At 43.0% G+C, this 13,666-nt stretch overlaps 1 protein-coding gene across 3 annotated transcripts; it reads right to left on the bottom strand.

Moving 5' to 3' along the window:
- Positions 1-567: 567 nt before the first annotated feature.
- Positions 568-12,723, bottom strand: LOC139260420 (leucine-rich repeat-containing protein 30-like). Of its 3 annotated transcripts, none has more exons than XM_070876989.1 (2): positions 12,673-12,723; positions 568-3,076 (listed from the first exon to the last, which is right to left on the bottom strand). In XM_070876989.1, the coding sequence occupies exon 2, from the start codon at positions 3,019-3,021 to the stop codon at positions 2,128-2,130; it is 894 nt and encodes a 297-aa protein (XP_070733090.1). In that variant the 5' UTR covers positions 3,022-3,076; positions 12,673-12,723; the 3' UTR covers positions 568-2,127. The 3 variants fall into 3 exon arrangements, with proteins under 3 accessions (XP_070733090.1, XP_070733094.1, XP_070733101.1); XM_070876993.1 differs by lacking the exon at positions 12,673-12,723 and adding an exon at positions 5,019-5,038; XM_070877000.1 differs by lacking the exon at positions 12,673-12,723 and adding an exon at positions 4,672-4,684.
- Between the last annotated feature and the right edge of the window lie 943 nt (positions 12,724-13,666).

Genomic DNA, 13,666 nt, shown 5'->3' with positions numbered 1-13,666 from the left:
GCCACCTTCTTTTGTGTTAGGTGTAACTCCAGTCAGTGGAGAGTTTAATTACCTTTGTTTCCCAACTCTGTGCATGCTCAAGGTGGCTGACTTAATATCATGGAGCTTTTAGTTTCAGGTCAATCATATCATTCTCCATTTAAGGCAACTGTTTAATATGAAGCAACTTATGTGTTCTTAAAACAAAAGCAAATCCTAAAACCTCTCTGGTGAATAATAATAAATGGCCTCCCAGAATTTGCGGTCAGCTGCGAAGACGCTGGCCCTGAAGTCTACTCCACACAAGGGCCCCACAAACCCTGTGTCAAGAACATCGGGTTCTCCGAACTTCAGTTCAATTCAATGGACTGCAGTGGGGATTCCCTTGTGCGAGCTGCTGTGGCGTTAACAGGCTAGCTAAGCAGCCAGCCAATCAAAAGGCACAATTCTCACAAGGAAGAGAGAAGCTCTTAAAATGTGAACTTTTTAAAATAGTTAGCAAGAGCAAAAGAAAGATTGCGGCTCTCACGTGGGGAAAAGGCAAACCTGAAATAAAGATGGACAAACGTTAAAAAAAAATGTTTTCACTTTTTTGAAAATTGTCTCTAACAATTTTAATTTTTATTAAAATGGACTAATTTCACACTCCACAAAATTGAAATTAGTTTTCCAGGCCCTTAACATTTGTTTAGCCATTAATACGCTGTTAAAAGCCCAGATATCCCTCATCCCTTTGGGTCTAACTTTTATTGGTCAATTTAACAGCGTAATTACTGTGGAAGAGATGAAGTTTTTGGCGTTTCAATGATTAGGTTGATTACACAGATTGCCAACTCTGTGGGTCGGTGGGGGGGTGCACAGCCCAGCCTGTTTCGGAGCTGTCAATGACCAACCACAACTACGGGATCTCCCCATGCGCCTGCAAATCCCGAAGTTGTGTCAGTTTCAAAAGCAGTCATCATCCCATCATCATCATCATAGCCAGTCCCTCGGAATGAGGAAGACTTGCTTCCACTCTTAACATGAGTTCTTAGATGGCTGTACAGTCCAATACGAGAACCACAGTCTCTGTCACAGGCGGGACAGATAGTCGTTGCGGGAAGGGGTGGGTGGGACTGGTTTGCCGCACGCTCTTTCCGCTGCCTGAGCTTGATTTCTGCATGTTCTCAGCGACGAGACTCGAGGTGCTCAGCACCCTCCCGGATGTGCTTCCTCCATTTAGGGCAGTCTTTGGCCAGTGACTCCCAGGTGTCAGTGCGGATGTTGCACTTTATCAGGGAGGCTTTGAGGGTGTCCCTGTAGCGCTTCCTCTGCCCACCTTTGACTCATTTGCCGAGAAGGAGTTCCGAGTAGAGCGCTTGCTTTGGGAATCTCGTGTCTGACATGCAAACTATGTGGCCTGCCCAGCGAAGCTGATTAAGTGTGGTCAGTGCTTCGACGCTGGGGATGTTGGCCTGGTCAAGGACGCTAACGTTGATGCGCCTGTCATCCCAATGGCAGTATGACGGCAAACACTACCACTTCACCATCATCTCGACCCCATAGCTCTATTAATCATACGTTACTGTTTAGCAGCATATATATGTAGCTATTTGACTAAAAAAGATTTACATTTAAATGGTACTTTGATCTCTCAAAAATGTTGCACCTCCGGAACGGCTGAAAAGAACATCGGCCCAAATTTGTTCTCCTGCAGAACACAGAGGTCACTTTATACAAGATTGTACAAGAATAACCTTTATCGCAAATCAGGTGGAACACAGCAACTGTGTAAACCCGTGGTGAAAACAGTATCGAATATTTGCTTACATCCGGGAAATACTTTGCAAAACAAAGAAAAAAATCGTAACTCCTTAAAATAAACAATCCTTGTGAAATTGAAGAAAAGATGTTTTGAACTTACTCTGAGTTTTTGAAAGTCTATACAAGATAAGTTGAGCTCCCTAAGGTATAACTTTGCAAACTCATTTTCTTAAGTATAGTAGGTGCAAACACATGATAAACACACACATGATAAACACATGTTGTGACTCAAAAGAATGCAGTCCATGTGCATAAGCAAATTCCGCAACTAACAGGCTCAAATTGTCCTCAAGCCCTCCAGACCACTAAAGTTCAGATGCTCAAAGAGAAACTAGGTCTTATTTATTATTCCTTTTTAGGTTTCAAATATTCAAAGAGAGGTTCCAGCCCCTCTTCTATAAGGTCCGGCAGTGGTTTAGCAAGGGGGTTACGCTTGACGTGAAGCCCTATATCTAGTGAATGGCAGGCTATCCTTACCAACTCAGTCAGCATGGGGAGGTTTGTGGGAAGATTTTCAATGTCATTGTAGTTCACATTGAGCAGTTTAAGGGGTTTCATCAAACAGATTGATTTGGGCAGGAACCGAAGCCTGTTTTTCTCTGCAATAAATATCCTCATGTTTTCCAGTTGCCCAACACTTTCAGAAATACTTTCAATTTTGTTGTAGCCTATGTGCAAGAAAGTTAATCTTCTCATCCTGTAGATACATGTGGGCAATTGCACGAATTGATTGTTGCTTAAATTGAGCTTTTCCAGTTTCCTCAGGTCCTCCAAGTTCTCGGGGAGAGATGAAATCAGATTGTGTGAGAGGCTAAGGACCTGCAGCTTTTTGCAGTGGCTCAGTTCTGATGGTACATCCTTGAGACAATTCCAATCAGCGAATAGAACCTTCAGTTTCCTCAACATTCCAATTTCTTTTGGCAAAGCAGCCAATTGATTCCCCAGCAAATTTAGCACAACTAAATTCTGAAGGTTCCCGATGCCAGGATTGATACCAAGAAGGAAATTATGTGACACATTGAGTTTTTCTACTTCAGTTACCTGCCAAATAATTTCAGGGATTTCTGTTATTTCCATCATTGCCAACCCCAGAGAGCTGCAGCCATAAACAGTCTTCAATTGGCTCCTTATCGCAGCAACCAAAAGTGCTTCCTCGCCTTCTGAAGGCATTGGCCCTTTCTTTTTTATTGATTGCCTTAGCTCCTCTTTCGAAACATTCTTCGACACACAAGTTCCCATTCTTAATTGCGAAGGTTCCTATATAATTTTTTTCCAAGGTTTACGTATTGGTGACCTGTAAAAGTAAAGTTGACAGTGTTCAGAATAATACATCATTGCATTAAGCAAGCAAGGTCAATGTGACTAATTAAGTGGTTAACATATATACCATTTATACTACTCAGGCTGCATTACACTATGGTTTTAGTTTGGCTTTGAGCCCAACTGTGCAATGCAATTCGAGTACAAGCACTTGGCACAGGGAGCAGTAGGAAAGGTGGGAAGTGGATAAAGATGCTACAGTTTTGAGGGAATATTCCTGACGTATGATTGCTACTATAGAGGGATTGGCTAGCCGCGTACGCTGGACTACACTGCAAGGAATACAGATTGCCTTGGAGTGAGCGAGAGTCTGTGGTTCAGTCCCCAGCAAATGATACCATGATGCCAGTCTCAAATATCCCTCATAAATGTCCAGATCGCTGACATCTTGCATTGGGCTGGCCTCCCCCATGGACTGCCTAATGGAAGAGCTGGGACAAATGGCGTGAGACAAGATCATACACTTCAGGAGTGTGACCAATGCTATTGTCTCAGCTATCACACCGATCAGCCAACACTGAAAGCATGACCAGATCTAAATAGGGTCTTTGTTGGTGCATGCCGTGTGCTTTCCAACCTGCACCATCGACAAACAACCCCCCCACCCCCCACCCTCCCCCCATCACATCACGCTGAGCCTGAGAGCACGCAGCGTGGGCCACTGATCTCCCACTCCCACAGCCCCATCCCCGTCCCCGAGAGGGAGTCACAGCCAGAGCCATCTTGATTCCAGGAGCCAGCATCAGGGTCTCAACTATCAACCCCCACAGCCCTAGTCCTGTTACAGTGGTCGCACCAGGTAGAGGCAGAAGGATAGAAAGTAGAACACAACACAACGCCTACTTATAGGAGGAGTAGGCAAGGTAGGGAAAAGGGTTTAGAGGTAGGCAAATCGATAGGCTTGCATGTAAATAAAAACTATTAGAGCACTTCAAGTGGTAGCTCTTTGTATACTCATTCAGTGTTCTGTTTCATTTTGTTATGATAATTGGTGGGAGGTCCTCAATATTTTTAGGTGGTATTGATCAATGTTGAATGTGATGACTCTGTCTACTTCTCGTGCAGTGAATCTGTGACCTGTAGCTATATATCTGGGCATATAGTGCAGCAGTCACCTGCTGAATGCAGGTATGTGTTGCATGTTGAGAAATGGTGCACACATCCCCAGTTGTGGCCTGGAATGATCCAGATGCATAAAATGAAAGTGCAGCTGTAACTTTACTTCAACCGACAAAGCTGTCCTCCTGATGCTTCTAGGATGCAGGTCTGCTTTTACTAACTCACAGATCTCGGTTATAACTTCCTTGCGAAAACGCAGCCCTCTCACACAATCTGCATCACTCAGGTGCAGGTATGAACGCCTGTCTTGATATACCCGACATGGGTAAGGCCTCCTGCCCATCAGCCAAGTGCTCTGAGGTTCCTCATGCAATGATGTCTAATCAATCGTCTCCTCTGCAGCACCATCATACAGAAGGCTTGCACGAGGCGTGGCATTGTCAGTATTGCCCCCGTAATTAAATTGTAGCTTTGCAAGAAGCTCAAAACAGCAGGACAAAGGACTCAAACCTTCTTTCTTCTCTGTCTCTGCCCAAGGTTGATGCCCTTGTATGGACCACACCCTGATCTGCGAATGCACAATAGGCTTGCTTAGAGCAGGAAGCTAGGCATTCAATGAAGACATTTGAGGCAACGAAGTCTAATGCAATTATTTTATTTTTGATTTTTTTCAAAGTACCACCCCACCTCCGACCGAACATCTCCTCACCGGGCTCGAGGGGCAGCCAGCAGAATCGCTCCCTCACCCGAACACAGGGGCTCGGCATCCACCAAACCCCCACCCCCGCGGGCTTCTTTTGAAGCTGCTGTAAGTCTAAGGGTTCTCATCCCTTTAGTTTGGCTTCCACCCCTCTCACCTCGTCCCACAGGCTTCTTTTGAAGCCGAGCCCCAAGCCCCTGTGTCCGGGCGAGGGAGCGATTCTGTTGGCCGCGCTCCGACCCTTGAGCCCGGTGAGAAGACGTCCGGGGGTGGCGTGGTACTGTGAAAAAATTCATAAATTAAAGAATTGCATTAGGCTTCCATTTTCTCCCTTTTGACTTTGAAAAAATTAAGCTTCACGATGCATATTCTTTGTCTTCTTGACTCCCTCCAAAACATTGCATAAAAACAATGGTATTTTTCTGCGCCAATTTTTTAATGTGCACTGGTTTTCTTAAGTGCCCAGAAGGTTTTGCGGAAGTGGTCACATACGCCGTCCTAGGAAAAATGTAAGTTGGCCAAACTTGCTTAAATGTGAAAAACTGGCGCAGACATTAGGTTACGTCCCCTATGACAGAAAAAAATACTAACCTAAAAAAATCATAACAAACTGAGTTACGCTAGCGCGGAAGCTTTGGGGAAACTTGGATATTTTAATTTATGCCAAAAAAAGTGGTGCACGCCAAAAAAACAGTGCAGATATCTGGGGGAAATTGAGTCCTTTAGGTGCAGTTATGAGGATATGGACAAACACGACACCTTCTTCTTTGATTTGCCTGATCACCCTGGCACCCAACATCATTCCTATCCATCTTCTGCCTCCTCTTCCAGGTTGCATAGATAAAGTGGGAACTTAGGACTTGCTAGATGAAAAAAGATCAAGATCCATCTTCTGTTGAAATGTCTCCAACCTGAAACGTTAACTCTGTTTCTCTCTCCACAGATGCTGCCTGACCTGTTGAATATTTCCAACATTTTGTTTTTATTTCAGATTTCCAGCATCCGCAGTATTTTGCTTTTGTGCCAAGGTCCATCTTGTCCTCCTTCTACCGTACTGGTAGTCACATGATACGGATAATGGAATTGTTAACTGATCATGGCAATAAATCTCTATCAATTAGTCTACAACAGATCTAGATATGATGCAAGGAATACCCCAGTAGTGGAGAGTATTGGGAAGCATAGGTCCAAAGTCACTTGTTCCTTCCAAGCATGCTACATTTAACACGTCATGTCTCAAGTTACTCAAGTACTTTCCCCCAAATGTTATTTTCTGAAAAGGACTTTGAAAGGCACATCATTAGGTCCAGTATGGTGGCTTGAACATGGCAAATCATTGGTTTTGTAGCAATTCAACAGAACAGAAATATGTCTCATTAGGAACAATGAAAGCTAGCCCAGGGCTCAAATAAAATATGCTAACTTTTTCATAAAGTTCTCCTATTAATCATTGTACCACAGGATAACACATTTCAGTTATCGTATCTTTAAATGTGTTAATACTTTAAAACATGATCTCAATGATATAACGCAATTTCATACAGAGAATAATACACACTGAAAATATGAGACAATAATACCAACAGCAACTTGTATTTATATCGTGCCTTTAATGTAGTGAAATGTCCCAAGGTGCTTCACAGGAGTATTATGCGATAAAAATTTGGCACCGAGCCGTATGTAGAAATTAGTGCAGATGACCAAAAGCTTGGTCAAAGAGGAATGTTTTAAGGAGCGTCTTGAAGGAGGAAAGAGAAGTAGAGAGGCAGAGAGGTTTAGACAGGGAATCCCAGAGCTTGGGGCCTCAGCAACAGAAGGCACGGGCACCAATGGTTGAGTGATTATAATCAGGGATGCTCAGGAGGGCAGAATTAGAGGAGCGCCGACATCTCGGGGGGTTGTGGGGCTGGAGGAGATTACAGAGATCGGGAGAGGGGAGGCCATGGAGGCATTTGAAAATAAGGATGAGAATTTTGAAATCCAGGCTTTGCTTAACTGGGAGCCAATGTAGGTCAGTGAACACAGGGGTGATGGGTGATCGGGACTTGCTGCGAGTTAGGACAAGGGCAGCCGAGTATTGGATCACCTCCAGTTTACGTAGGATGTGAGAGGAAGGAAGGAAATGAGTAACTGATAAATGTCATCTGAACTCTTTGGTGATATTAGTCTCATGATCACTTCCAGTCTCAATTATTCTTTATGATTGTTGATAGTTTTGTTTGTTTCCCTCTCACCATATTATTATGTCATGGTAGGTGTGACTCAGACTAGTTGTTATGTCTAACATCTAAACTAAAGGGCCAACAGTTCTGATACAATAACTGTAAGGTTACCTCGTGAGGTTACCTAGTGATTATCAATGATTGATTACAAGATGCTTAGTGACCATTCTTCCTTCCTTTTGTGAAACAGTTTGGAATATCTCACTGCGTTAAAGCTGCTATATAAATGCAAGTTGCTGAAATAATCTAGAATCATAGAATAACATAGCACAGAAGGAGGCCATTCGGCCCCTCATTCCTGTGCCGGCTCTTTGGTAGACCTATCCAATTAGTCCAACTCCCCCGCTCTTTCCCCACAACCCTATAATGATTTCCCTTCAAGTGTTTATTCAGTTCCCTTTTGAATGTTACTATTAAATCTGCTTCCACCACCATTTCAGGTACTGCGTTCCAGATCACAGCTCACTGTGTAAAACAAAATGTTCTCATCTCACCTCTGGTTCTTTTGCCAATCGCCTTAAATCTGTCTCCTCTGGTTACCCACCCTTCTGCCATCGGAAACAGTGTCTCCTTATTTACTCGATTAAAACCGTTTATGATTTTGAACACCTCTTTCAAATCTCCTCTTAACTATCTCTTCACTAAGGAGAACAACCCCAGTCTCTCCACATAACTAAACTTCCTCACCTCTGGTACCATTTTAGTAAATCCCTTCTGCAACCTCTCTAAGGCTTTGAAATCATTCCTGAAGTGTGGTGCCCAGGCATCTACTCAGTATCTATAACACATATCCTAGTTCTCAACATCACTTCTATATATATAACCCAGAAGTACACCATCATCACCTTCCCCTTTGATGGTGCAAGGCAACAAAAATTAAAATATCTACTGGTATTTTGATTTATTTTCCTAATTTTCTCCCTGTATTCCTGATATTAGTAACACAGGCTTTCAAGGGCAGTGCAGCCTCTCCCCAAAGATGCGAACTGCAGATAAAATCAGATGCAGAGCCACAGAATCTTCTCTGAACAATTAGCCGCTAATTGACTGCAGGGTGTGCCTACTTAGACCACTCGGTTAATCGCAGCTTCATTGTAGCAGCTAAACATCACATCCATCCTCTTCACTACCCATAAGCAAAGCCACGACGCAGAGTTTTCAGCTGGAGACATGTATATTTTATACATGCACCTTTTTTAATTGTGATCAATTAGATTATATTTTAACCATTCTCCTGTAGTGTTGCCCGTGGTGAGTCAGAGGATCCATTGTATTACACCAGTATTGTCATGTATTTGCTCAACGGACTCTTCGCTTAAAAATTCACAGCTACACATTTACTGTAAAGAACGAGCTGGTTAATTAGCAAAGATTTAACAATCAAACTAAATCCAACCAGTTCACAACTGCATGCCTCATCGTGGAGAACCTGAACTCAATTAACGGGTTTTATTGAGGCTTGTGAACATCACGTGACTCCACAACTCTTTTAATACTGTATAACTTTAAATCAAGTGCCCCCTTTTGGTAAGGGCACTAGAATCCACAAATTTACAAATGAACTGGGAACTTTGCCAAATTAAATAAAAATTCTGTTTCCTGCAGTGATGATGCACTCCAGTCCCTCCAGCGCCCAACTCCCGTGGATGGCCACAAGTGTACCGATGGACACCACGTGCTCCATCCCCAGGGACAACCTGGGCAACAGCTCCACAACTATTTGAGTTGAAACCATAAATCAATTGCCCCCTTATTAAAGGAGGCACTAAAACCAACAAATAAACAACTTAACTTTTTATCATAAACTTAAGTCAAATTAAAATTTCGTTGCCGGGGGTGATGATGCACTCCAGTCCCTCCGGCGCCCACATCTCGTGGAAGGCCACGAGTGTACCGGTGGACACCGTGTGCTCCATCTCCAGGGACACCCTGGGCATCAGCTCCATAACTATTTTAAGTTGTGATCAGTAATCAAGTGCCCCCTGATTAAAGGGGAGGACACACAAAACACTTTCAAACAAGTGCCCCCTTGTTTTATTTTTGTTTTTCTGTGGGGGTTTTTTGAGGGCACTGAAACACAAATTATACAAGTGCCCCCTGGCTAAAAGACGGGGGTGGGCACTAAAACTGGCAAATTAAACATATTAAACTTTAAACATATAAAATCAAATTAAAATTTGGTTGCTGAAGGTAATGATGCACTCCAGTCCCTCCGGCGCCCACCTCTCGTGGAAGGCCACCAGCGTACTGGTGGACACCGCGTGCTTCATCTCCAGGGACACCCTGGGCAACAGCTCCACAAACCTGTGAGCACGCTCACAGGTGCGCACATTACAATTATAAATATTTGTGCCATGTAGGGGATAACATCAGGGCCACTGACGTACAGTGACTGAAGAAACCACATTTAGTTTGTATTAAATGGTGTCCGGTGCTTCAGGATCGAGTTCCCTGGCTCTGTCCATCATTACATGTATAACACATATTCTTTTACACACAAATCTAACTTTATTCCTTACCAGTTTTAAATCTAACAATGCATAGCAAGGTAGTATGCAAAACGCATCAGTGAATGTTAAATATCTGAGGGTAGAAATTGCACAATTTTATATGGTGCAATTCTGGCTGAAATCCAATGGGGTGAGAGGTTAGAAAATGAGGGAAACCGAGTTGTACCAGATTTCTGCCCTTGGTTAATTCTACAAGAAATCGCGATCAGATGGGAGTGGGCAGTTTTCTGATGTACTGTAGAGAGTAATTGTCTGAATGCATTATCTGACACATGGTATGTATATAGATGCATTTCTTTATTCATTCATGGTTTTGTGGGTGTTGCTGGGGAAACCAGCATTTATTGCCCATCCCTAATTGCCACTGAGAAGGTGATGGTGAGTCGCCTTCTTGGCAACTGAGTGTTGCTAGGCCATTTCAGAGGACAGTTATGGTACATCAGTCATGGTACATCAGTCATTGAAAGTTGGCATGCAGGTACAGCAGGTGGTGAAGATGGCAAATGGTATGTTGGTCTTCATAGCTAGGGGATTTGAGTATAGGAGCAGGGAGGTCTTACTGCAGTTATACAAGGCCTTAGTGAGGCCTCACCTGGAATATTGTGTTCAGTTTTGGTCTCCTAACCTGAGGAAGGACGTTCTTGCTATTGAGGGAGTGACAATTACCAGGCTGATTCCCGGGATGGCAAGACTGACATATGAGGAGAGACTGGATCGACTAGGCCTGTATTCACTGGAGTTTAGAAGGATGAGAGGGGATCTCATAGAAACATATAAAATTCTGACGGGACGGGACAGGTTAGATGCGGGAAGAATGTTCCCGATGTTGGGGAAGTCCAGAACCAGGGGACACAGTCTAAGGATAAAGGGTAAGCCATTTAGGACTGAGATGAGGAGAAACTTCTTCACTCAGAGAGTTGTTAACCTGTGGAATTCTCTACCGCAGAGAGTTGTTGATGCCAGTTCATTGGATATATTCAAGAGGGAGTTAGATATGGCCCTTACGGCTAAAGGGATCAAGGAGTATGGAGAGAAAGCAGGAAAGGGGTTCTGAGGTGAATGATCAGCCATGATCTTATTGAATGGTGGTGCAGGCTCGAAGGGCTGAATGGCCTACCCCTGCACCTATTTTGTATGCTTCTCTGTTTCTATGACAGTTAAAAGTCAACCACATTGCTGTGGGTCTGGAGTCACATATAGGACAGACTGGGTAAGGATCACACATTTCCTTCCCTAAAGGACATTAGTGAACCAGATCATAGAATCCAGTAGATTCCGGGGATGAGGGGGTTGACTTATGAGGAAAGGTTGAGTAGGTTGGGCCTCTACTCATTAGAATTCAGAAGAATGAGAGGTGATCTTATCGAAACATATAAGATTATGAGGGGGCTTCACAATGTGGATGTAAAGAGGATGTTTCCATTGATGGGGGAGACTAGAACTAGAGGGCATGATCTTAGAATAAGGGGCCGCCCATTTAAAACAGAAATGAGGAGAAATTTCTTCTCTCAGAGGGTTGTAAATCTGTGGAATTCGCTTCTTCAGAGAGCTGTGGAAGCTGGGACATTGAATAAATTTAAAACAGAAATAGACAGTTTCTTAAATGATAAGGAGATAGGGGGTTATGGGGAGCGGGTAGGGAAGTGGAGCTGTGTCCATGATCAGATCAACCATGATCTTATTGAATGGCGGAGCAGGCTCGAAGGGCTGAATGGCCTACTCCTGTTAGCTATTTCTTATGTTCTTATGTTCTAATCATAGAATCATAGAAATTTACAGCACGGAAGGAGGCCATTTTGGCCCATCTTGTCTGTGCCGGCTGACCAAGAGTTACCAGCCTAATCCCACTTTCCAGCTCTTGGTCCGTAGCCCTGTAGGTTACGGCACCTTAAGTGCACATCTAAGTATTTTTTAAATGTGGTGAGGGTTTCTGCTTCTACCACTCTTTTAGGCAGTGAGTTCCAGACACCCTCCACCCTCTGGGTGAAGAACGTTCCCCTCATATCTCCTCTAAACCTCCCCCCAATTACTTTAAATCTATGCCCCCTGGTTGTTGACCCCTCTGCCAAGAGAAACAGGTCCTTCCTATCCACTCTATCCAGGCCCCTGATAATTTTATACACAGGTCTCCCCTCAGCCTCCTCTGTTCCAAAGAAAACAGACCCAGCATCTCCAATCTTTCCTCATTGCCAAAATTCTCCAGTCCAGGCAACATTCTTGTAAATCTCCTCTGCTCCCTTTCCAGTGCAATCACATCTTTCCTGTAATGTGGTGACCAGAACTGCACGCAGTACTCCAGCTGCGGCCTAACCAGTGTTTTATACAGATGGATTACATTGTCCATTGTCACCATTACTGGTAGTAGTTATTTATTTCATTCCAGATGTATTTAATTAACTGAATTTAAATTCCCCAGCTACCATATATGGGTGCAGACTTAAAGAGCATAAGAGTCTTGTGTCGAGAATTTCTTGAGAGCTGCCTCGCTCCGCAGCCATAACTTCACTGGGAGTGCAGCGGAAACCCCATTTACCCAGACAGGGCTAGGGCAGTGGAGTGGGAGCAGTTCCGATGATATTCCAAGCATTGCTCTGCTTATGAGAAGTGGCTGTCTATTGTCAAGATAGAAACATTGGGAGAAATGCTGAGCTGTAACTTGAATATCATCCCATTGTAAAAAATGTGTCAACTTGCAATAATTGTATATATATCATTGTTTAGGAGGTTACTCAGCATTAAAAATAATATAGAATCCTGGATGTTTACTCAACACCTAGCAGTCATTTGTATAATTTCATAGCCTTTACATAGTTTCATTACTTACAAACCAATACATTAATTTCTAATGTGTTAGTAAAAGGTTTGCAGGATTCTAACCAACACAGGGATCATTTAAAAAGTTTATCACTTTAAGGCTATGAACAACACTGCATCAAGTCATGATTGAGTTTAGGTTATGCTAATGTTGAAACCTTTAATAATCATCAACAGCATTTGCGCCGCTCAAAGTAGTATTTAATTAAATGCGATAAAAATATGAGCAGCAATGTAATTTTCTAAATACGATACATGTACTTACAACTAATAAAGTCAAGTCTTCTCGTTGAGCTCCGTACACCACAGAGTGCATCGCTCTTGTAATTGCTGACGAGGTCAGTTAAAGTGATACCGAATTTCAGAAAGCAGCTGCTTGTGTCACTTATATAAGAGTGATAGAACTTCTGGTATACAAATAGATCACTCATATTACTCATTTGATTTTTTGTTCTTGTTGCCTAAGATTGCCTTTCATTTTCAATTAGGCAAGCAACTCTTATAGGGGAACGAACGTCAATACACTTGAAGCTCCTGAGTTCGTCTTAATTCTCTCTGATTTTAGGCCAACTTGCGAAAGATCCATTCTGTTGTGTTGCACCCAGCAAGAATCTGGAATAAAGAGCGGAGACTTTAGGACTTCATCATTTTTGAGCAGTCCAGTCCTGATTTCCAGTAATATAGCAGAGGGATCTTGAGCAACATCAAGCAATAGATATACTATATTATTTCAACAGTGGCAGACGCATTTCTTCATACTTCATCTTCTAAAGATTGATTTGACATAATTTTCTTCTAAGCTTTAAAACACTGCAAAAATGAGTAACATTACAAAGTGTGGGCCAGGTCACACATACACTTTGCTCCTATTAAGTTGATGTAATTTTCTTTTATGCAATGCACCACACAGTGTGAGCCACACCATCCACACCCTTTCCTTTTTATTTATGAAGAAACAAGTTGGGGAAATGGACTAATAATGTCAACAGCCTTCACAAAGTAACGAATTAATCTGAATGAGGGAGTCAGAGTGTGTTTGGAGCTTTCACTTGTTGTCATGTGACATCCTTTGTCAAAGTGGTCTTAGTAGTATAAAGCAGTCCCTCAATGAGGGTGTTTCAATGAGGGATCTGATATTTTAGGTCCCCAGCTATATCTTGAAGGGTAGAAGATGCCTGTGCATGAATTATTTTAATGTGGAGTGGCCGTTGCACACCAGCCACCACACGGGCTTGACAGAGAAAGGCCTTGGTCCAGTG

This window comes from Pristiophorus japonicus, chromosome 1 (assembly GCF_044704955.1).
Source record: "Pristiophorus japonicus isolate sPriJap1 chromosome 1, sPriJap1.hap1, whole genome shotgun sequence".
NCBI lineage: Eukaryota > Metazoa > Chordata > Chondrichthyes > Pristiophoridae > Pristiophorus > Pristiophorus japonicus.
Note: the sequence above shows the minus strand (reverse complement) of the source record. Positions and strands in the feature narration are given on the sequence as shown.